General features: G+C 47.4%; 1 protein-coding gene and 1 long non-coding RNA gene across 3 annotated transcripts in view; one reads left to right on the forward strand and one right to left on the reverse strand.

Moving 5' to 3' along the window:
• Window positions 1–203: 203 nt before the first annotated feature.
• Window positions 204–8,701, reverse strand: LOC123375338. The gene is made up of 3 exons (XR_006581406.1): window positions 8,572–8,701; window positions 1,158–1,309; window positions 204–802 (listed from the first exon to the last, which is right to left on the reverse strand). It is a non-coding gene; the product is annotated as an uncharacterized LOC123375338 (long non-coding RNA).
• DIAPH1 (diaphanous related formin 1) overlaps window positions 8,337–25,158 on the forward strand; it is a 208,462-nt gene continuing 191,640 nt past the window's right edge. For both annotated transcript variants that reach the window (XM_045026117.1, XM_045026118.1), the window contains exon 1: window positions 8,337–8,502. In XM_045026117.1, the coding sequence (XP_044882052.1) occupies window positions 8,392–8,502 (111 nt within the window). In that variant the 5' untranslated portion in view covers window positions 8,337–8,391. The remainder of the gene's footprint in view (window positions 8,503–25,158) is intronic.

Here is a 25,158-nt window from a genome sequence, read left to right on the forward strand (position 1 = left end):
CCTCCTCCCACTTCCAACCAGGCTGGGAGGTAAACTCTGCAGATGAACTTCTGAACTCTGGGGACTGCACTGACTAAGGACAGAAACTGTGGGTGAGGTGACTTTTGGGTTGCTGGACTTAAGACCCTGAGGGGAAAAGGACACTGCCAAACTTACTTGGGGGTGAGTCTTTTGCTCATGGTTTGTGTTATGAGTCCTGTTTGCAGTGTTTCCCCAACATAATGCCGCATTGCTTCCCTCCTTTATTAAAAGGCTTTTGCTACACTCAGACTCTGTGCTTGCAAGAGGGGAAATACTGCCTCTTAGAGGTGCCCAGGGGAATGGTATGTAATTTTTCCAGGTCACTGGGTTGGGGCTCGAGCCAGTTTTGCATTGTGTCATTGAAACAGAACCCCTAGATACTGAACCCAGCCCTTGTTGCTGCCAACTCTGACGGGCAGTAGGGTTACATATGAATTCTGAGATCTCAGCAATGCTGATGGTTGCAGTAGTGGAGAATGAGAAAGATAGTTGAGTGTCACTGGCATATGCTGTGCCTGTGGAGTCTCATTACAGTATTTCTCCAAGTGATTTCTGTAGATATTGGTGATGGGGACAGGTATTGATCCTTGTAGACATTTCAGGTTCTGTATACTCAAAAATCTAACCAATAAAAATAGTTGTAGAAACATTGTCAGTGCTTCACCAGTGTTCCATGTACATAAGCATGCTGTCTCACTCTCCAGCCAGCAGAAACGGAGACTGCAATCACTGAGAGTTTGGCTTCCTTTTTAAAGGAGATCCCTGTTTGGATGAGCATGTCCTGTGAGGTAATGGATAACATCAATGAAATACAGAATAGGCAAAGAGGCAGTCTCTGGGTTATTAAAGAGAAGGTGGTTTAGGCATGTTTGCTGAGGCTTCCCGCAGGTCCCATTGGCCTGGAGCGGCGAACCACGGCCAGTGGGAGCTGCGATTGGCCGAACCTGCGGATGCAGCAGGTAAACAAACCGGCCCGGCCCGCCAGAGTGCTTACCCTGGCGGGCCATGTGCCAAAGGTTGCCGATCCCTGGTTTAAAAACTGCATAAAATGTGAAACAAAAAGGAAGGTTTACTTACCAGTATGGAATTTTCAGAATCTATTGCCTGTGCAGATCTAACCATGCTTTAGGACTCACCTGTTCTGTGCAATGAGCCAGGCAGAACCTATGATGGTGGTAAGTGGTATTAGTGGATTTACATCATGCATCCTCAAATCATTCGGGAGCAAAGAGCATGTATGAAAAACCTTGCCCCTTAATTGTTCCTTGGTTCCTCTTAGGACCTAGTTCTGAAAAAGGAAGGATAGCAGGAATCAGTTTGGAACTGAGGAGGCAATACATTCAGAGAAACACCTGTCACCTCCTCTTTTCTCTCACAAAACTGCCCCTGCAGATCCCACTTTAGGAAACTAGTGAGCAGTCATAAACTTCAGGAGGAGGCCTGAGAAGTGCTAATCAGAGATGGAAGCACTGCACTCCCACAGAGAGCATCTGATTCAGCTTCCAAACTGAGAGAATAACATTTCAAAAAAGTCTAAGGCAAGCTCTAAGTAGCAGATTAGTAGGCTTTAGGAACTGACATTACTTTAGCAAGCAATAGTGGCTGTCTTTCCTCTGATGGAATAAGCTCTGAGTCTTCCTGGCATTGATATGGCAGTTGGATCATAACTGCTGAATACATAACTCGAACTCAGACAGAAATCACCTGATCTTTATGCTCCCTATCATGTCACAAATAGCGTGACTTGCAAATGTCATGGCTTCTCTACAACAACTGAGATTAGGGCTATGTCTACACTACATAGCTTTTAGTGACATGGCTAAGTTGCCATAGCTGTGCTGCTAAAAGCTGCACAGTGTAGCCGCTGTTTGTTGGCTCTCCTGCCGACAAAAAACTTCTACCCCCAATGAGTAGTGTTCACATTGTCGTCAGGAGAGCGCTCCTGCCATCAACGCGTTGTTCACATTGGCACTTGCTGTGGCAAAACTTCTGTCTTTCAGGGTTGTTGTTTTTTTAACACCATTGAACCACAAAAGTTTTGTTGTTCAATTGCCAGTGTAGACATAGCTTAGGATTTTTAGAGGGATTTAGGGATTTAGATGTCCCAATTTAAAGTACATTTTTTTTAACATCCAACCTAGCATCTTTGGGAAGATCAAGCGCTCCACCTAGTTAGAAAAGACTGGGAACTGCGTAGACTTGAGATGTGGAATTCTATAACAATCTTGGGTACAGATACTGAAAAAAGGCTGCAAAGTCACCTTTTCTCGTTTGAAAAAGATACAAGGAGAAGCTAGAAGAACTTCACATATCCTAGAAGTAACAGCCACTAGAAATGTAACTTTCAGGGAAAGATTATGGAGAGAGCATTAGCTTAAACTCAAAAGGAGCTTCCAAAAACTTGATCAGGATTAAATGCACATCTCACAACATTCCATATCTATCAGTTGTTGCATACAAATGTAATAGCCCTTTAAAGAATTAGTTTATCAAGTGATGAGAGAGAGAGCAAGGTAACTACAATGGCTGTGAGATGAACTGTGCTCCTGGACAGAGAGTTGTGGTGGGACGGTGCCAAATTGGTGTGGCCATATTGAATGAATGGTGAAAGCATAACTTGACATGACTGAATGGCTGCAGAGGATCCAGGAAGCAGGTTCCTTTTAAGCAAAAGCAAATTTGATAAAGAACTAGCAAAGTGTGTATGTACGATCAATATTGAACCTATTGGTCGGCAAATATGGGCCCATGCAAAAGTAAATATTACATGCAAGTTCCACAATGGAGCACAGGTGGACCTGGTTATAGTGACCTTACAGCAAAGACATCATGCAGCGAGCCAGTGTGAATGATTGATGTGTGAGTAAATGTGGGGTGATCTTCGTTCAGTACCACCTCTCCATGCCCCTTCTAAAACACTAATTAGGTAAAGATTAGTACCCACACACCCACTGGGCATGCTTTTAAGATAAGTGACTCCTTTGAGGAAAGAGAGTATAAGAATCAAGCAAAGTAGATTACTGTGGTTGAGATTCCTTAATTGATGCTTGAAGAAGCAACATTGCCAGACAAAGTAGCCAAAACTCTGCTCCGTGGGCTCGAGTAGGACTGTGAACTAGAGGGATCTCAAGCCAAGCAAGGCCTTGCCTCAAAGGAATCCAACACAGACCAGAGGGCTGAGAAGAACAGACCAGGAGAGAAGAAGCCGTCTATAAAATTGGTAACCACCTTCTCTGTTTGCCAAGCAGGAACTGCATGAGGCTAGCACAAGGCCTGTTTGTGTATGTTTGTGAAAGAGAAACTTGTTAAGAGGAATGTATAGCTCTTAATGTCTAACATAGGAGTTATGTGCTTAATATAACCCTTTACCGCTTATGTAATTCCTTCTCAATAAGCTGTTGTGTATTGCAGATAATTACTGTGGATCTTTTTCACTGGAGCCAGTAAAAATCCATTTCAGGGGTATGTTGTCAACAAGTTGTAGCAAAAAAAAATCATGGAAGCACTTTACATAATGAGGATAATCTCAAACACTTTTTTTCATATTAAACTCCGATCATACATTCAGAGTCGATGTTGAAGTTACAGTCCAGTGATCTCTGGCTCCCTTCTACATGGGGAGCTGTTTAAAAATCAGGCGCTCCTGGGAAGATTTACACTTCAGAATTAACTTAATAGTAGGAACTTTTCTTTTTGTTCCATACAGACTTGTTTATATTGGGGCCAACCAAACCAAAGCAGGCACATATTAATTCACAAGGACACTGCTTCCTTAGAGCCCCATTAAAAGCAAAATGTCTGGTATTACAACACTGGAAATGCCTTATGCTTCCCAAGATAGGCAGAAAAATGATCCCTGTAGACTAAATTACACAGCAGATCTCAAAACAGTAGCATATAAAAGAATGGAAGAGTTCCACAAATGTGATGACATTTGGTCTTTATTTTTAGAGTTGTCTGACAAGTCTTTTCGGGAAGGTGATGAGTATGGGCAGGTCTCTGGATGGGTCTGATGAAATACTTATAGACTGAGGTTAGTGTTGTACAATGGCAATTTCCTGGCTCTGCATGGCATTTCTTCTCACTGGTACGCTATGTTCTGAGTGCCATCTTTCCCTCACTTCCTGTGGCTCATTTCTATTTTCTCTCTGCTTTGGCGCTTTTTCTCTGAGATTTCTTACAACATAAAGCAGTGAACAAATGTAAAATATGAGTGTATGCAGGGACCGCTCCAGGCACCAGCGCAGCAAGCGCATGCCTAGGGTGGCAAGCCGGGGGGGAGGGGGGCGGCAGTCAGGGAGCCTTCGGCGGCATTTCTGCGGGAGGTCTGCCGGTCCCGTGGCTTTGGTGGCGGGTACACCAAAGGCGCAGGACCGGCAGATCACCCGCAGAACCGCTGCCGAATCCACGTGACTGGAGGACCTCCCGCAGAGACACCGCTGAAGGCTGCCTCACTGCTGTGCTTGGGGCCACAAAAAACATATAGCCACCCCTGAGTGTATCAGATTATGAATATGGCTCTATTGTGCTTACTTTTTGTATTCTTATTTCATTGTTTTCCTTCATACAATAACAAATAATCAGAATAGGTTAAATAACATGATTAACATTGTAAAGGAGTGGACAAATTCTAGGAACATTTCCACTTCAAAGCATAAGAATGTCCGGTGGAAGGTTTCCTGGATTGCAGCAGAACCTGTTCAGTCTCTTCATAGAAAAGAAAAGGCTCAGCAGCTAGCAGCCCTCTCTTGCTGAATTTTTCTCACCATCCTAAGTAGAAAGAGGGAAGGATGGAAATGCACAGAGCCTATTGGCATCTTCTGGACTGTGCATCCAGACTCTGCACCTTCATTCCAGTACCTTGAATGTTGTTTGTTGGCAAAGAGATACCAAGTTTGTACTAATTTGTAAGATACTAAAAGCTGTATGTGCAGACATCACTGAACGCTGCCCTTGAAAGGAGGGTGCTGTGTACTGTGGTACCCTAGTAATCCATTAAAAGTTTAAACTCCGTAAGGCCCTTTCTTTGGTTTCGCTGCTGTTAAAATGCCAGTAGTAAGAACTGTGACTGGATGAGAGAGAGATTAATCTGATACCTGGTTTTTTTCTTCTCTGAGTAATTGGGGACTTGCAAGAATGATTTATACCTTCATTTCAGTGATAACTTGTTTCTATCTTCTATAAATGGGTTTACTGGAAAAGTGAATTAATATACACTCACAGTGTTTTCTAACGTTGAAGATAAGCTGTTTTTCAGCTTTGGAATAATTCTCAGGGTGGTTTCCTAAAAAAAAAAAGGGTGTGTGTGTGGGGGGGGAAGCTGAGCCCTCAGCCTGGTGCCTCCCTTGATTTTTAGTAATTGTAGTGGCAAGAAATGCTTTTCAACAACCTTAACACTATTTAAATTAAATTCCTTGAGAACTTCCTTGACATTTTTTAAAAAAGAAAATCTCAAAAGTGGTTGGGTGGGTAGTGTTGAGTGGGGGAATCCCTGCCCACATACTGGGAAATCTTCAGCAGTGGGACTCTTTGTCCCCCTAGCAGTTGTATGGATTCCTCAGCACAGAAATCTGAGCAGCTTGCCCTGGCCCTGGCTCTGAATGATGAGGTTAGCATGGGCGCCAACTTATATGGGCTCCTGGGGCTTTAGCCCCAGGAATATTCACAGACAGGGGCTCTGCTTCAGCAATATTTGGAGCTAGGTTTCTCCCCTGCTCTGCGCTGCCCGCAGCCCAGAGCCCTTTAAATCCCAGCCGCGGCCGGGAATCAGAGGGCTCTGGGCTGCCCGCTGCGGCGGGGAGCCCAGAGCCTTTTAAATCCCGGCCGCGGCTGGGATTTAAAAGGCTCTGGGCTCCCCGCCGTTGCAGGCAGCCCAGAGCCCTCTGATTCCCGGCTGCGGCTGGGATTTAAAGGGCTCTGGGCTCCCCGCCGCAGCGGGCAGCCCAGAGCCCTCTGATTCCCGGCCGCGGCTGGGATTTAAAGGGCTCTGGGCTCCCCACCGCAGTGGGCAGCTCAGAGCCCTCTGAGTCCCGGCCGCGGCTGGGATTTAAAAGGCTCTGGGCTCCCCGCGGTTGCAGGCAGCCCAGAGCCCTCTGACTCCCAGCCTGGACTGGGATTTAAAGGGCCCTGGGATCCCCGCGGCTGCCAGCAGCCCAGAGCCCTTTGAATCCCAGCCCCTGGCTGCTGATTGCCCCCTCCCTAGACCCCTGCCCCAACTGCCCCCCAGGACCTCCACCCCCTATCTAAGCACCACTGGTCCTTGTTCCCCGATTACCCCCTCCCGAGACCCCTGCCCCTAGGGACCTCAGCCCCTATCTAAGCCTCCCTTCTCCTTGTCCCCAACTGCCCCCTCCTGAGACCCCACCAACTTCCCCCCCAGGACCGCACCCCCTACCTGTCCCCTGATAAACCTCCTCGACTCCCATGCCTATCCAATTGCTGCCTATCCCCTGACTGCCCCTTCGAACCTCTGCCCCATCCAACCCCCCCTGCTCCTTGTCCCTTGACTGCCCCCCAGAACTCCCTACCTCTTCTCCAACCCCCAAACCGCTTACTGTGCCACTCAGACCAGCGTGTCTGGCTCCATGCAGCTCCAGACAGTTGCTGCCATGCTCCCCCATGGAGCCCACAGCCCTCTCCCACCCCCAGCACCTGCCTTCCAGATTTGAACACCTCAAAATTCAGGAGTGCTCAAGCTCGGTTTGGGCAGCTTTTACTTCATTTCTCCCAAATCAGTTTCCCCTGCAAGGTGCCAACTGAAGGTGTTGGAGAACAGAGAGATCGGGTGGCCTCCTAATGCCTGGAAAAGAGACAAAGGCCGGAGGAGGGAGTGTTAGTGCCTGTGCGGACTTCTGGGAAGTGCACGGTGTGGAAGGGGATGCTGTGATGCTTTGGAACAACTCCATACAAAGCCAGTCAGGACTCTGGGGGAGCCTCCTCTCTCGGAGCATACTGTCTCCAGGGCAAGAAGCTTACACCTTCCTGGGTCTGACCTCGGAGCATTCACCATGCCCTTCCACACCATGCACTTTCCAAAGTGAGTCTGCCCAGGCTGGTCCTGGGGCAACCAGAGGGCCCTGCACCCCAACTCCGCAGTCAGATGTGACTCTCAGCCAGACAGTAAAACAGAAGGTTTATTAGATGACGGGAACACAGTTTAAACAGAGCTTGTTGGTACAGAAAACAGAACCCCTCTGTCAGGTCCATCTTGGGGGGTGGGGAGCCCAGAACCAAGTTCTGGGTCTCTCCCCATTTCCCCAGCCAGCTCCAAACTGACACTCCCTCCTCTGGCCTCTGTGTCTCTTCCGGACAAGGAGGCCACCTGATCTTTGTCCCCAACACCTTCAGTTGGCATCTTGCAGGGGAAACTGAGGCACCCACACAGTATTCAGAGAAAATATTAAGAACATTCCCACTTCATCACAACAGGTGCAACAAAATATAATGCTGTATATTGAAGTAGGCAAGTGCTGCTTCTGACTTTCCACTTTTAATTGACCCTTGTAATCTTGTGGCACTGACGCGTTGTAGCTTTTTTTTATATCGGCTTACAGGGCGGGAGCGGGGGGGCCCCACCATTTTGGGCCCCACCAAAAATTATACAAACCTGCCGCCTATGGAGGTTAGAGCTCAGTCAAGTTAGTCTGTGCCCTGGACGGTTAGCCCTTCCCCTTTGGATACAAGTGGCAGACCTTGCACTGTGGGGAGTGGCCCCCTGAAAATAACAGATGAGAAGCAGAACATGCTACTTTCTGTTATTCCCATGCCCCTTTTCTGCTGCCTGCCTGTTATGTCTCTTGTGCCCTCCTTCCTCCAGCACAGCACTCCACCATCGCTGCGATCTAGAGCAGAGAGAATACATATGCACCAGCAGCAGACACAATTTTCTACACTCTGGGTCCTAGGGGCATCCCACAGTCTGGCATGTGAGGAAGCTGCCTCAGTTCCCCTCACGGTAAGGCCAGCCCTGAGCAGTGCCTTCAGCAGACACATCTGTCACCAGAGCTGCAGCAACACGCCAGAGGAGCCCTGCTTCTTGTTTCCTCCCTAGGGGACAGATGGGCGGGGCAGGTTCCTCCAGAGAGGCCGGTCTGGGAGCCCAGCGCTGCACTGCGCCGCCCGCTCTAGCCAGCAGGTGGTGCTGTGTCGGGTGTTGCCTGAGGCCGGGGGAAGGGAAGTGGCGTTTCTCCGAGTTTGCAGCCGCGGCCCCAGGAGGCCGGAAGCGGAAATTCCGCCTCATGAATATTCCGCGGATTATTGTATATGCTAATGAGATGCTGCATGCGGAATGAGGCGGGCGGGGCCGGGCGCGGTTGCGGTTCGGGGCGGTTGGGCAGCGCGGGCTCCGGGGCCTGAGGAGCCGGCGGCGCCATGGAGGGCGGCGGGGGATCGGGGCGCAGTGGCCGGGACAAGAAGAAGGGGAAGGGGCCAGAGGAGGCGGCGGCGGCGGGGTCCGGGGACTCCAGCAAGTCAAAGAAATTCGTGAGTAGGGGGGGGCGGGGGACACACCCGGCGCGCAGCCCCGCGGCCCGCCAGCTCCACGGCCCTCACCTGCCTCGGGCAGCGCCCGCGCCGCGCGTGCACCTGGCGCCACCTGCTCCCGGCGCGGGCTGGCCCTGCGGGCGGCGAGCCCAGAGCCCGGATTGCCACAGCCGAGCAAAGGTCTCGCTGCCCGTCAGCAGCCGCCTCGTGCGAGCTCAGCCAGAGCAGGCAGCTTCTTCCTGTCCCCAGCCGGCGCATAGCCGCAGCCCTGCAGCCTGTGGATCGCGGGCCCGGGGCGGGCGTGCCCTCCCTTACCAAGCCATCATGTGCCCCCTACCGTGGGGGGCTGGCAAACCCAGGGCTGCCCTCCTTCCGGGGAGAGAGCTAGCCTTGGAACAGCGGACTCTTGGGGGGGTTAACCAGATGCCCCCTTTTCCTGGGATGGGTGGCTTATTCCACCTTGCTTTCCTCCCTGGGCAGAAATTCCCTCTTGATTCATCTTGTCCTACTGCCTTTAGTCTTCTTCCCATGAATTGCAGCCAGTGTTGGGAGTTTCTAGTGATCTCAGTCAGCTCTCTCACTTTCCAGTTCATTTCACTCCACTCTTGTAGTTTATCTAGTTCTGGTATTTTCCTCTGATTTACGAGGGTACCTTATCCTGTAGAATTGGAGGCAGAGCTGCCTGTGGGACCTTCAGAGTTTCTTCTCATCCTGGCCAACTTGACACATTCTGGGTAACACATACAACTGTGAGCTGAAAGAAATTGGTTTGAATTTGTTTTGATTTTGGAGGGGTGGAGTTGAGTCAAACCCTGTGTTTCTTCCAGGGATATTGTGTTTTACTATGTCCCTGCTGAAACTCAGTTTCCAATCATTGTGGGGGAAACTGACAGTGGGCAGAAAGAAGGTGATCTGGATTTTGTACAGGAAAGCATGCAATCTGTTTGACTTTTTGCTTTATTGTGAAATATCATCTGCCCAGACTTGACCAGTGGGACTGCAGCATCCTGTGTGACCATATGGAAAAGCTTCTCTTACAGTAGGCAAACTTTGATCCAGCAAAATTTGAATTGAAGTTCATTTGTATTAGTGAAGGGTTGACTGTGTGTAAAATCAAAATGTTTGTCTGAACCCCACCAAATTTGGGCTGGCGAGAAAATTCCAACTAGTTTTTTAGACCTTGTCTTTACTACAAAAAAAAAGGTGTGCTCTTAACTTGAGTTAGTGAACTAGAGTTAAGAACACACTTTTTTTTGGTAGTGAAGACAACTTAGAGAGAGGCATTAGGTAACTGCTTTATTAGTAAGCAGCGTGCTATATCAGGTTGCTTGGATCTTCCTGGGTCCCTTTCCTGTTCATGGCATGTAACTAACTCTATGAGGAATCAGTTTAAATTAGGTTTTTATTACAGGCCCTTTGGAGCCCTGTGTGCTGCAGACTAAGGTCTCTGACTGTTGATTGTTTTTGTCCAGTTATGAGGTGCCACTAATCCCTTTAGTAGTACATACCTTTCTCTGCTGTAGGCAGGTTCTGATGGCAAATCCCAAGAGAGATGTGGATTAGCAGAAGGGGCTCTTGGGAAAAGAGATCAGTGGGCTGCTGTTAACCCCATGACTCCTGAAATCCTGTTCACTTGCAAGAAGCAGCGTATCCCCAAAGGGTGAGAGTTGGAGAGGGGAGGACAGGGTGATGTTTGATGTGCAGTGCCTATAGATTTCATACTGTGCTTAAGGCATTGCCTTTGCTGAGAGGTGGATATCTAATGTTTCGGGGGGTTGGAAAATGCTAGCTTGTTGGATGGGGGCGTCTTCCTTCCCTAGCATGCTGCATTTCTTATATTCTGAATGAAGCTGTTTTCCATTCAAAGCACCATGGTGGCAGTGTCCAGTACTGACCACAGAGGAGTTGCCATTATTGCTGAAACATTCTGTACTATCATCTGCAGGTAAATTTAGATATGAGTAGGGCTTCATGGTGCACTTGCCAAACTTCAATAGACAGTGGAATTGTGGTGAATGCACTCCTGCTTGGCAGTCCACATTTTGCTCTCTAACCACATAAGTGAGAGAAGGAAACACTGATCACAGAAGTGCTTTTTGCTATGTCACGTACATGTGCAAAAGGGGGAAGCAAAGTGCCAATATGCCTGGAGGATGACTGTGGAAAGGGGTGTAGGGCAGTGGTTTTCAAACTGGGGGTCGTGACCCAGTACTGAGTCGCAGAACATAAGGCTCTGGGTCGCGGCAGCTGTAGTCAGCACCACCGATTGGGCCATTCAAGTCCTGTCGGTGATGCTGCCTGGCTAAGGCAGGCTAGTCCCTACCTGTTCTGACACCGCGCTGTGCCCCAGAAGCCACTAGCAGCCGGTCTGGCTCCTAGGCGGGGGGCATGGGGTTCCGTGCGCTGCCCCCGCCCTGAGCATCAGCTCCGCACTCACATTTGCCAGGAACTGGCCAATGGGAGCTTGGGGGATGGGGTGCCTGCAGGTGAGAGCTGTGCAGAGCTGCTTGTGGGCCTCGACCTAGGAGCTGAACCTGCTGCTGGCTGCCTCCAGGGTGCAGCGTGGTCCGTGGTGCCAGGACAGGCAGGAAGCCTGCCTTAGCACCTCCGCTGACCAGGAGCCACCTGAGATAAGCCCGTGCCCCAATCCCCAGCCCTGAGCCTCCCCCAAACCCAGAGCCCCTTCCTGCACCCCAACCCCCAGCCCTGGCCCCTCCCCCCGAACCTGGAGCCCCGTCCTTCATCCCAACCCCCTCATTCCCAGCCCCACCCTGCAGCACTCACCCCTGCACCCCAACCCTCTGCTCCAGCCCTGAGCCCCTCCCATACCCCAAACCCCTCTGGGTCGCCAGAAAAAAAGTTGTTTTAAAAACACTGGTGTAGAACAACACCCTGACCTCACCTCTGGAGTACTTCTGGGTCCTTTTGCTTAGTGGCAAGCAAACAGCCGTGCTTTCCTTTTACCCTGTTGTGTGGCCCTCAGTTTTGTCAGTGGGTTTAATTCTTTGTGGTTAGGTGTCAAGTGAGTTTGTGGTATGGGTATGAACTAGGATTGTGCTATAAGAGAAGAGATGTCAGTGTGACATTTTTAGGGTGCATTTCTTGAGGTTTCTTGTCAGGAGCTGTGTGGTTTTAGTCCCTCACTAAAGCTGAGGCGCACAGAATTTTGCTTTCAGCTGAAGGTCCCTTGATAAGGGCCTGGATGTTTGCTTAGGAATTAAAAAAGCAAACAGGATATTTGAGAATAAGGGGTCACTCCATAAAATCAGTGTCTGGTAAATTTACAATCAATAAAAGAAAACACAACTTCTCGTAGTAGGTAATCTGCCTCTAGCGTTCACAAAGGCAGGAGTTTGCCAAATTAAATATCGTGATGGAGTTTTAGAAAGGGCTGGATGAATTTATGGCAAGTAACATTTGTAGTTTTAGAAGCTATTACGATCATAATAATTTCCATTTATATAACTCATCTTCATCCCCAAAGAACTCGAAAAGCACGTTACGAAATTGTATATAATCTCGGTGGGTCACTTAATGCAGCATTTCTCAAATGCAGTCACCGTGGCCACATGCATCCACGAGGGGTTTTTCTTGTGGCCACAGCCTCCTGGGCTGTGATGGTGCGGGGGTGGGCAAAGTAGTGGGTCCTTCCCTGTTGCTCCTGGATGCACCGCCTTGGTGTTGGTTGCTGGGGCTGCCATCAGGTTGGGCCCTGTCCCCCTCTGGAGACACCTGGGGCACAATGCTGGAGGAGCAGGCAGCCAGTGAGTTCCCTTCCTTCCCAGGGGCGGTTGGTCTCAGGTTTTGGGCTTCAGCCCATGGGTGGCGGGGCAGGAGGCTCTGACTGTGGGGCTTTGGGCTCCAGCTGCGAGGCTCCGGGCTCTGGCTGCTTGCTGCCTTTCCCTAGCCAGGGCTTATTTTGTCCCCAGACTTGGCAGGGCTGAGTAAGTCTGCTGTGAAAAGTGATACTTGTATGTTTGTTAATATCACTTTTCACAACAGACTTACTAGCTAGCAATAAATAAATTACAATGATTTGAACGTGTTTATGTGCATATTTATTTGTTTTTCCTAAAGCTAATTAAGTTTTTTTTAGAAAAAAGTGTGAGAGTGGCCACCAGTAAATTTGTCCTGAGAACCCCTCACTTAATTGACCACAGAAATGCAACCTGTGTCTGGTGTGAAATATGGTAGCTGTTCCACCCAACACATCAACTTTTCATAAGTTTAGGGCAGGAAATGAGGAATAATAGTGCATCCATTTTGATCTTTATGGGAATTTAGGGAGGCAGAATGTAATTGTCCTCGTTGGAATTTACACAGAATTATTTGTGAAAAGTTTCTTGGGACCTTTAATGATAATGAGTAGTAACAGTGTCTGTTTTAAGTCTTTGAGATAAAGGTGGTGTGTAGTTCAGTGATTCTCCTCCCTCCCCCCCTGCAGTAGGTACTGTCTGCCGCTAGATGCAATGAACTGGTATTAGATGGATTAGAGGCTTGTTCTGGCATAGCAGATTCTGTGTCTGTAAGAGGATGTAGCCAAGCTGGAGGTGATTCAGAGAAGAGCAATCAAATTGAATAAGGGGCTAGAGGGGTTGATTTGAGGAAAAATTAAGAGCCTGTAGTTCAGCTTGGCTAAGTGACAACAAGGTGGGGGAACGGTCTACAAGATTATGAAAGGTATGAGAAGGAAGTGTGAACTATGGTTTGGTATGGAGAGAATACAAGGAACACAGCTTACAAAATGGAAACCAAACCAAACTCCCTCCCCTTGCTAACACAATTTGAGAATATTTAAACTGGAAAATCTTTTAAAATCCAATTAATTTTTTAATATATGTATATTGAATTATGTAAAATCTCCTTTTTAGGAATTAAAACAAAAACCTAGCTCCCTCCCTTTTTAAGAAAAGAGAAAAGAAGACTGAATATCGGGAAACATTTGTGAATGAAAAGATATTTTCATCTGCGAAATAGTCTCTTAGGGGAATATGGTGAAACCCCATTGCTGGGGGGCAATTGCTGGGACTGTTGCGCAGGAGAAAACAGAGTAGGGAACAGTTCTGAACTGGCCTTTGAAGAAAGATCGGTGTGGGTTGGAAGCAGAACTGGACTTAAATGCTCTAATAGCTTTTCTCAATCTCTACTTCTTTTGCTTTTTATGATTATGGGATCTCCGGACCCTTCCTTGAGATGTAGGATAATTGATGTAGGATGTCAGGAGAACTGGATTACTTCTTTCAATCTCTATGTTGCGGCCAACAAGATTCCTTATATCTGTGAGTTGATGCTGCTGCGGCTCAGCGGGGAGTGAGCAGATAGAGGCTATGGCTACACTCGGCAGCGCTTTGAAGCGCTAAGCGTAGTCAAAGCGCCAGCGCTGGGAGAGAGCTCTCCCAGCGCTGTCCGTACTCCACCTCCCTGTGGGGAATAACGTACAGTGTGGGGCTTTGACCACACTGGCGCTTTGCAGCGCCGCAATTTGCAGCGCTGGAGAGGGTGTGTTTTCACACCCTGCTGCAGCGCTGCAAATTTGCAAGTGTAGCCATGGCCAGAAATACTAGCTAGTCTATAAAGCAGATTGGTAGGCCCTATGTTAGTTTCATCCTAAATTATTATAGTCCCAAAGCAGTTTTATTAGCCATAAAAGTAGGATTTTTAGAGTATTTGGAATCAGCAAAACTCAATTTCTGTGCCATAGTAATGCTCAGTTCTATGGCATGTAATCATTTTTGTTGAAACTTCCAAGTAAACAAGCAAGCAAACTAAAAGAAACACATTTTTGTTGAATTTTTCACATGAAAAAGAATAAAACAGCCACTACAATATTCCTTGTGTTCATTTTGGTATTAAATCTCCAATTTGGAATATGTTTGAATTTAATGATGCCTTTAAATTTACAGTGTGTTGCATAATTTTTCACTGACAGTCTTTAACAGCATTGAAGTCAGGGACGAGTTGGAGGTATAGGAAAATGAGACTGTTGACACATAAAAGACAGGAGATTATTTGCTTTTGATACTCAAGAGGTAGCTGAAAAGTTTTGCTGCTTGGAAGAGGATGCGTCTCCTGTTTCCCTCCCTCTTCTTGGCAGGGATAGTGGTAACTTAACATTTTTGTAAGGGGCTTAAACTCCTGCTTTCCAGCTCCATGAATTCTAGTCAGCAACCAGCTGCTGCCTCAACTCACTCTCTCCTGCTGAATATAACCATGAACTAGCACATTATCTGGACACTTCTGCTATTGTGACTAGCAGTAACATAGTTAAATTATCTACTTACATTAACTCTACTTTTGAGTTGCGACCCCATTGACATGTTTTCTGACTGCTCTTTCAGAATCAGCTTTGGTAGTTCCTCAACCTCCTTTCTTCTCACTTAGGGTACGTCTACACTACGGGACTATTCCGAATTTGCATAAACCGGTTTTGTAAAACAGATTTTATAAAATCGAGTGCGCGCGGCCACACTAAACACATTAAATCGGTAGTGTGCGTCCATGGTCCGAGGCTAGCGTCGATTTCTGGAGCGTTGCACTGTGGGTAGCTATCCCGTAGCTATCCCATAGTTCCCGCAGCCTCCCCCGCCCCTTGGCATTTCCGGGTTGAGATCCCAGTGCCTGATGGGGCAAAAATCATTGTCTCGTGTGGTTCTGGGTACAGCCTCACCCCTCCCTCCCTGAGCAGCAGACAACCGTTTCGCGCCTTTTTTTGCTTGGTGAACTGTGCAGACGCCATAGCACAGCAAGCATGGACCCTGCTCAGCTCCATACCGCAATCGTTGATGTTTTAAACACCTCGCGCACTCTCCTGCAGTATATGCTGAACCAGGACCTTCAATCCGAGGCGAGGAGGAGGCGGATACGGCAGCGCGGCAATGACAGTGATGAGGACATGGACACAGAATTCTCTCAAACCGCGGGCCCCTGCGCTTTGGAGATCCTGATGGTAATGGGGCAGATTCTATCCATTGAACGCCGATTTTGGGCCCGGGAAACAAGCACTGACTGGTGGGACCGCATTGTGTTGCAGGTGTGGGACGATTCCCAGTGGCTGCGAAACTTTCGCATGCGTAAGGGCACTTTCATGGAACTTTGTGACTTGCTTGCCCCTGCCCTGAAACGCCATAATACCAAGATGAGAGCAGCCCTCACAGTAGAGAAGCGAGTGGCGATAGCCCTGTGGAAGCTTGCAACACCAGACAGCTACCGGTCAGTCGGGAATCAATTTGGAGTTGGAAAATCTACTGTGGGGGCTGCTGTGATGCAAGTAGCCAAAGCAATCACTAAGCTGCTGCTACGAAAGATTGTGACTCTGGGAAATGTGCAGGCCATAGTGGATGGCTTTGCTGCACTGGGATTCCCTAACTGTGGGGGGGCGATAGATGGAACCCATATCCCTATCTTGGCACCGCAGCGCCAGGGCACCCAGTACGTAAACCGCAAGGGGTACTTTTCAATGGTGCTGCAAGCACTGGTAGATCACAAGGGACGTTTCACAAACATCCACGTGGGATGGCCAGGGAGGGTTCATGACGCTCGCGTCTTCAGAAGCACTACTCTGTTTAAACGGCTGCAGCAAGGGGATTACTTCCCAGACCAGAAAATTACAGTTGGGGATGTTGAAATGCCTGTCGTTATCCTGGGTGACCCAGCCTACCCCTTGATGCCATGGCTCATGAAGCCATACACAGGCAGCCTGGACAGTGGTCAGGATCTGTTCAATTACAGGCTGAGCAAGTGCAGAATGGTGGTGGAATGTGCATTTGGCCGTTTAAAGGCGCGCTGGCGGACATTACTGACTCGCTCAGACCTCAGCCAAACCAATGTCCCCTATCTTATTACTGCTTGTTGTATTCTCCACAACCTCTGTGAGAGTAAGGGGGAGACCTTTATGGCGGGGTGGAAGGCTGAGGCAAATCACCTGGCCGCTGATTACGCGCAGCCAGACACCAGGGAGATTAGAAGAGCACACCAGGAAGCGGTGCGCATCAGAGAAGCTTTGAAAACGAGCTTCATCAATGGCCAGGGTACAGTGTGACTGCTGTGTTTGTTGATGAACACCCACCCCGCCTTGACTGACTCATTCCCTGTTAGCAACTCACCCTCCCCCTTCGAGTACAGCTTACTTATGCAAATAAAGTCTCTCTCATTTAAAAAGCATGAATTCTTTATTGATTCATTATAAAAAGAGGGAGAGAAGTAAGGGTGTGGTTTGGGAGGAGGATAGGAGGGATGGAGAAGGCCATTAAAAAAAATTCACAGTAACGACATCCTTCTGGTTGGGCTGTCCACGGGGGTGGAGTGGGCGGGTGCACGGAGCCTCCCCCCACGCGTTCTTACACGTCTGGGTGAGGAGGATATGGAACATGGTGAGGGTTGAGGGTGGTTATACAGGGGCTGCAGCGGCACTCTGTGATCCTGCTGCCGTTCCTGAAGCTCCACAAGACGCCGGACCCGGCATGTCAGTTTGATCACGCAGCAGCCCCAGAGTTGCATCCCGCCACCGCTGATCTTCCTGCCGCCACCTCTCATCTCGGTTGTCCCTCCTGTCCTCACGTTCACTGGCCTCTTTCCTGTAATTTGAAACCACGTCCTTCCACTCATTCAGATGAGCTCTTTCATTGCGTGTAACTTCCATAATATCCGAGAACATCTCATCTCGCGTCTTCTTTTTCCTCCGCCTTATCTGTGCTAGCCTTTGGGATGGAGGAGGGACGCTTGAAATATTTGCAGCTGCATGAGGGAGATAAATATTTAGAAAGATACATTTTACAGAACAATGGTTATACTATTTCACAGTGAACAGCAGTATTCACCACCTAGCACATGTGATTTCCCTACAAGGTCGCATTTTTTCATCTTAATAGTGAGTGCCTGCAGCTCTGGAGTTACAGATCTCACAGACGCAGGTCCAGGCATCATAATTCAGCTTGCATGCGGCCATGGTAAGCCACTGTCTTTCGGCTTCTGTAGTGATTTAACCCTTCCCCCCCAACAACGCATGGCTAATACCACGCTAGCTCCCTGCTAATCAACAACCTTCCCCCCCCCCACCCACTGCGTGTCTGGTGCCTTGGGGAAGATCGCCGGTGACCAAACACAGAAAAGATCATCGGCATTTCACTCCTCCCCTCCCCCCGCTTCGCTACGTGCAGGAAAGTTTTTTTTTTAAGCTGATGCAGTCCACGAACCCAGTAGAAAAATGGCCACCCCCCCCTTACTTAAATTCCTGATTTTTAACCAGGTTATCCTGAACGATATCACTTTGCTGAGGATAACAGAACAAGATAAAGAACGGATGCTTCTTGAATGCCAGCAGTCACCGGGACCATACGCTGCTATGCTTTGCCACGCAATGATACCTGATTACTTGCTACATGCATGGCGTGGTAAAGTGTCCTACCATGGTGGGCGGAACAAGGCTGCCTTGCCCAGAAACCTTCTGCAAAGGCTTCTGGAGTACCTACAGGAGCGCTTCATCGAGATGTCCCTGGAGGATTTCCTCTCAATCCCTGGACATGTTAACAAACTTTTCTAAGTAACTATACTGTCTGCGAATGCATCCCAAGACCTCAGGGCAAATCAATCATTAAAAAAGGCTTGCTTAAAAAAAAATGTTTGATATTTGCAAAGGTACACTCACCAGAGGTCCCTTCCATGGCGTCATTGTCTGGGATAGTGGCTTGTGAGGGCTGGGAGGACGGTAATTCCGTCAGGGTGATAAAAAGCTCCTGGCTGCTGGGGCTCACGGAGTGCTGTGTGCTCTCTGCTAGGTCTTCCTCCTCTTCTTCATCTTCCTCTTCCCCGTCTACATAATCCTCAGCCATGGCAGAGATTACAACCCCCACCTCGGAATCCACGATCAGGGGTGGGGTACTTGTGGCGCAGCCCCCTAAAATTGCATGCAGCTCAGCATAGAAGCGGCATGTTTTTCGACCTGCCCCTGACCTTCCGTTTGCTTCTTTGGTTTTCTGGTAGCCTTGTCTGAGCTCCTTAACTTTCACTCTGCACTGCACTGAGTCCCTGCTGTGGCCTTTATCCGTCATAGCCTTAGAAATTCTTTCAAATACTTTTTCATTTCGTCTTTTGGAACGCAGTTCTGTTAGTACTGAATCCTCTCCCCAGATAGCGATCAGATCCAGTACCTCCCGTGTAGTCCATGCTGGGGCTCTTTTACGATTCTCAGGAGACTGCATTGTTAACGCTGATGAGCTGTGCATGGTCACCTGTGCTGATGAGATGAGATCTCCACGCTGGGGAAGCAGGAAATGAATTTCAAAAGTTCGCGGGGCTTTTCCTGTCTACCTGGCCAGTGCATCCGAGTTCAGAATGATGTCCAGAGCGGTCACTGGTGCACTGTGGGATAGCTCCCGGAGGCCAATGCCGTCGATCAGCGTCCACACTAACCCTAATCCGATATGTTAATACCGATACTAGCGTTACTCCTCTCGTTAGGGAGGAGTACAGAAACCGGTTTAAAGAGCCATTAAAATCGATATAAGGTGCCTCCTAGTGTGGACGGTTGTGGCGTTAAATCGGTTTTACGCTCCTAAAACCGATTTAAACGCCTAGTGTAGACCAGGCCTTAGTGTTCAATGGGGCTCTGTGTTTGGGCCCTTCCTGGTCTTTCTCTACAACTTGTCCTGGAGTAACCACATCTACGTGGAAGTAGCTTTGTATTCTGATAACTCACAGATCTCTTTATTCAAAACTTACCGGTCTCCCACTGCTTAGTTTTGCATGTGTATCTGATTGTCTCTCTAAAATACTATCTTGGCTGTCTGGATGCCAGCTCAGCATAAATATGGCCCAAACCGACTGCCCATATTTTTCTTTGCAAACCTTCTTTGCTTCTGCCTTTCTACATTGCTGTGAATGCCACCATCATACTTCCTGCTCCTTGGCCTCCCGCCTGACTCCTCCCTCTCCTGCTTCCCACCCATCGAGGCTATTACCAAGTTTTCCTCCACAACATCCAAATTCTGACCTTTCTTTCCTCTCTCAGTGACTAAAATGCTTGTCCATTCCCTGGTCATCTCCAAACTTCTTTACTGCAGTCTTCTCCTTGTTGGCCTCATGGGTTCCTCTGTTGCTCCATTCTATTCAGAGTGATGCTGCTATAATTCTTTTGTCCATTGATCAGAAGAAATGTAAGGGATTAGACATAAGAGGTTCAGTTTACATTAAGAAACTGAATCATAGGTGAAAGTTGACGGTTCCTGAAAAAGGCTTAACTGCTAGTATAGAGAAGATGATAAATTCTCCTCATGAAGTCCCTTCGCTGGTTTCGTCCCTTGCCTATCCTATTACTTTTACTCGCTTTCAAGGTCTTCTCATTTTTGCCTTGGCCTACATCTCAGTTCTTGTTTCTTGTTGTAACCCACTTTACTTGGCCAATGATACCAATTTCACTATCGCCTTTATTTCTTTCTCCAATTTCTTTCATCATTCCTTGTTCCATAATGGGGTCCTAATTGGTGTCTGCTGTAGACCACCATATTGCACTAGGAAACAGGATGACCACTTCTTTATGCACCTATCTACAATGTGTAGGAAAAAAAGCTGCATGATCATTTGGGGCTTCATTTTGAGTGACATGCTGGAGGTCTCATGCTACCAGTACTAAAACATCATTAGAATTTCTAAACATAATAGATGACAATTTCCTAATTCAAAAAGTGTTGCAGCCAGCACAGGGGAATTCTATATTAGATCTTCTCCTAACAGATAAAGAGGAACTGATCACAGAATTAAAAATTAATGGTATCTTAGGTACAAGTGATCATGACTTGATCACATTTATAATATGCAAGCAGAATAAAGTCCAGACCAGATAGATATATACTTGGTGCTTCAATACGGCCAGTTTCACAAAGCTAAAACAATTATGAGCTAAATTAGTAACATTCAGTGCATAGGATTAATGGTGTTTAGTGAATGAGAAACTATTCAGCATTTTATTTTCTCCTCATTGAACAATGTGTGGCTCTAGGTCTTATTTACTGTACACTGTTCAAACCCTGTTCTGAATACAAAATTATTAATTCCTCACTGGATTTTCTATGGCATTCATCACTGTGGTATTTGAGTGATTCACAAACATTAATTAATTTTTGCAGCACATCTGTGTAGTAAGGAGGTGATATTATTCCCATTTTACGGATGGGGACATAAGTCACAGAGAGATTAAGGTCAAAAGTGTCCACTAATTTTGGTATGCAGTTTGAGACCTAGAACCTCTTAGCTCCCATTGACCTCAGTTGTGTAAGTGCTCAGCTCTTTTGCAAGTCAGACCCAGAGTCTCTCGTTGGGTACTCAGAAAATGAGGAACACATAATTAATGATCACCTGTGAAAAGTTTGGTGTGACTTGCCCAGCATCACATAGGAACTCTATGTATACAGTCGTGTTAGTCCCAGGGCCGGCTCCAGAGCCCAGCGGGGCAAGCACCCGCCTGGGGCGGCCCTTTCCCGGGGGGGCGGCAGGCTGGGCCGGCGGACCTGCCGCAGTCATGCCTGCGGGAGGTCCACCGGAGCCCCGGGAGCAGCGGACCTCCCGCAGGCATGACTGCGGACGGTTCGCTGGTCCCGCGGCTCGGCTGGACCTCCCGCAGGCATGCCTGCGGCAGCTCAACCGGAGCCGCCGGACCAGCGAACCGCCCGCAGCTGCGGGAGGTCCAGCCGAGCCGCGCGACCAGCGGACCCTCCGCAGTCATGCCCGCGGGAGGTCCGCTGCTCCCGCGGCTCGGGGGCGCCTCCCGGGCATGACTGCTTGGGGCGGCCAAATTTGTAGAGCCGCCCCTGGTTAGTCCCACCAACAGACGTTCTCTCTCACCATCAGAAGTTGGTCCAATAAAATATATTACTTACCTTGTCTCTCTAATAGGAATTTTATGGAAGAGGCAGAATCCGTTTCTCCAGAGCAATTTCATCCTGTGCACTGAATAAAGCAGGGTAGAAAAATAGCTTGTAATTAAAGACTGTATTATAATGCATACACACCAGGGGGCCGAATTAAGGTTGCACAGACAACCTTAATGTTCATTAGACATAGTTTTTGTGTGTAATTTCCTAAGTTTTTAAAAAAAGCAAACTGAAAAAACGAATTCCATCATGTGGCATCATATTGACACCCACATGGGTCATCAGCAGGGTTGGAACCTTTAGATCCACTACACATGCCTCTTCCACTTGATCTAATGGAGTAACTGATGGCATTAGTACATCATCCTTCTCTGTGTGGACCAGAAAGGCATGAGAGACATCCTTTCCTAGTAGGTTTCAGAGATAAAAGCTGACAGCAGAAGAGTGGTGAGACTCAGGAATCTTGAGTTGCATTCCAGGCTTTGGAGGGGAATGAGCTCTAATGGGCACAGACTCTTCTACCCATTCCCCCAAGCTTGACCACTTTTTCCCTGTTGCCTCAAATCTGCCCTTGTCCCAGTCCTGATTCATCCCCACCCTTGGCTCTTCCTCTGAGTCCCATTCTCCTTCCCTACCCAATTAGTGTTTGCTAGTGTTTGCTGCTCTGGTTTCACATACCAGTCTCTTTGCCCAGCCAGTCCCAGTTTCCCACTTCTGGCTCCTTGTGTGATGTGTCTCTCCCCACTTTCCTGGCCTCCCATCATTCTCCTTCTTGCCTTCAGCTTCCATTCCTAGTCTCCTTGACCAGCTAGTCCCAGCCTCCCCTCCTCATAGTTCAAGGAGTCACACATAGGGTTGTTAGAACTTCTCAAAGAAGAGGTTGCAAGAATTTTTTTTAGCATTGCAAAACAATGTATTTTTCTCTAGACTCGTTTTCAGAAACAGCTGAACCATTTTGGCTGAAACTAGCAAAAAATTCAGCCTGAGGCAGACATTCGGCATGGAAATCTTCAGGCCAAACTGTTAAAATTTGGCAAAGTTATGCGCAGCTGAAAACAGGATCTTATAATAAAGGTGTTATGCAACCTTAAAAATAGGCAGTACTGCCAGCCTTGCTCATCAAAATATTTATATTTTAAATTTGCAATGGCACCTTTCCAACTCTGGACTACAACTCCCAAAAGATCTGTGCTTCAGGGAGCTGTGTGAGAACAGTGGGATGCATACTTCAGGTGAACGCACAGAGTGCAATGACATCATAAGGACTGGAGAAAGGGTGTGGCCCAGTAAAATAGTTTACACAGTGAAGGAAGGCTGGCTAGTGTGGCTATGCAGAAATACAAATGGTTCAGTTATAGAACCACTTCAGCTTGAAACAGGTCACTAGAGTACAGAATGTAGACCAGACAGACTGCCTATGCAGTGGATGTACTGTGAGACAGTCATGAGAGGATTATTTGCACACACAGGCTATAATGCCAATACTAGCCACCTACTATGGTGGTATCCTGATGGAGACTGGTGTGGCCAGCCCTGCTTGAAGTAAGTCTATTTCAAATGTTAGTATGATTGTCTGCTTTGTGGAAAATCTTGTGTTGCTGCTTGGTGTGTTGAAGCATATAGCAGAAGTTGCAAATGGTAGGTATCACACCAAAATACACTAGTGTAGAGGGAGCCTATAGATTGTTTCTCCATGGGCAGGGATTATTACCTTCTCTATATAATAAATCCACCTTAGGCAGGGCCGTAAACTTTTATTTATTTATTTATTTTTAAAGTATCTAGTCTTCACTGCTGGCTATTTTAGCAGAAACATCCAGCTAATGTGGCTATCCCATACTCCCAAACTGTCTCCCAAAGCCACATCTGTACCTACCCTGTGCCAAAACTTGACAATTATGCATTGTTGTAAAATCTGCAGCACACTGAAAACTGAAAATGTGGGGACAGTGTACAATAAATATAATTAATTGAATGACAAAATAAATAGCATGAACTCTACTGAATTAATTGTGTATTATTAATTTTTATACTTAGTTCAGTTACAACCTCAAATTCTCAATGTAAATGAAATCATTCTGGAATTTTCACTCTATTGCGCCAGAGTGCAGAATCTAGGGACCCTGCTGTAATGTTTGTCTAGCTCATCCTGGAGTAAACAAGTCTTGATTATAGAGCTATGGTTTGCTTACACCTCACTAAATACTTTCATCCTTAAGGCATCTGATGTCTTGGAAGGAGAGGAGAGAGTCTGTTTTGCAAGTGCTGATCTTCCAAAAAGCACTAAAGTCTTAGATCTTATCTTCGCTGAGGGGGGGCTGGGCAGGGGGAGGTGTGCTCTCAACTAGAGTTAAAATCCTAGTCAAGAAAAGGCAGTTAGCAGGTCGCGTTAACAACTAGGCTTTCCCATCGTCTTTAACTTGACCTGCTAATTTAGGTGAAAACTACAAACTGTCTTGTCTTCTCTAGTTTTTAGCTAAATTGAGTTAAGAATATAGTTTTTTCCTAGTTAGGACACAGCCTTAGGTATGGGGACAGATGCATTCTCAGGGGGAAGAGTCTGTTGGTCTACTTTCTCAGCTGAATATGAAAGGTCACCTTGGCCTTGTTCATGGACAAGGACCAAGGTGTAGCCTTCCTGGATTGCAAATTGAGCATTCAATAGAAAAGTGAGATTGTGACGGGTTCGGCCACAGGAATCCCCTTGAGACTGTCACTTGATGTGCTGAGACTACCTCTGAGCCCGTTTTCCCTGCCATCTTGGGACTTCAGAACCCTGTCTTGTTGAGCCAGATACGCTAATCTGCTGCAACACAGACCCAGGGTCTGAACCACACCCCCAAATCTGCAGACTCAACTGAAAACAGCTTAGTAAGTACTCTTGTCTCCAGCACCCAGACACCCAGCTCCCAATAGGATCCAAACCCCAAATAAATCCATTTTACTCTGTATAAAGCTTATACAGGATAAACTCATAAATTGTTCAACCTCTATAACACCGATAGACAGAGATGCACAGCTGTTTGCTCCCCCAGGTGTTAATCACTTACTCTGGGTTCATTAATAAACCAAAGTGATTTTATTAAGTATAAAAAGTAGGATTTAAGTGGTTTCAAGTAATAACAGACAGAACAAAGTAAGTTACCAAGCAAAATAAAACAAAAGACGCAAGTCTAAGCCTAATACATTAAGAAACTGATAACAGATGAAATCTCACCCTCAGAGATGTTCCAATAAGCTTCTTTCACAGACTGAATTCCTTCCTAGTCTGGGCCCAATCCTTCCCCTGGTATAATCCTTGTTAGTTCCAGCTCAGGTAGTAACTAGGGCATTTCTTCATGGCTGGCCTCCTTTGTTCTGTTCCACCCCCTTTTATAGCTTTGGCACAAGGCGGGAATCCTTTCTTTCTCTGGCTTCTAAATGGAAAAGCACCAGGTTAAAGATGGATTTCACTTCAGGTGACATGATCACGCGTCCTGTGAGCCCCCCTCCATTTCTCCAGGACTGGCCCGCACGTATGCAGTGGTAAACAGGTAAACAGAGCCATCTACAGTCAATTGTACTAGACAATGGGAGCCATCAAGATTCTAAACCACCATTAATGGCCCACACTTTGCATAATTACAATAGGAATTCTAGTTTTAGATACAAGAATAATGCATAAATACAAATAGGAGGAACACACTCAGTAGATCATAAGTTTTGTAATGATACCTTACAAGAGACCTCCTGCATAAAGCATATTCCAGTTACATCATATCCACACTTATAAACATATTTTTATAAAGCATTA

This window comes from Mauremys mutica, chromosome 8, assembly GCF_020497125.1.
Source record: "Mauremys mutica isolate MM-2020 ecotype Southern chromosome 8, ASM2049712v1, whole genome shotgun sequence".
NCBI classification, from domain to species: domain Eukaryota; kingdom Metazoa; phylum Chordata; order Testudines; family Geoemydidae; genus Mauremys; species Mauremys mutica.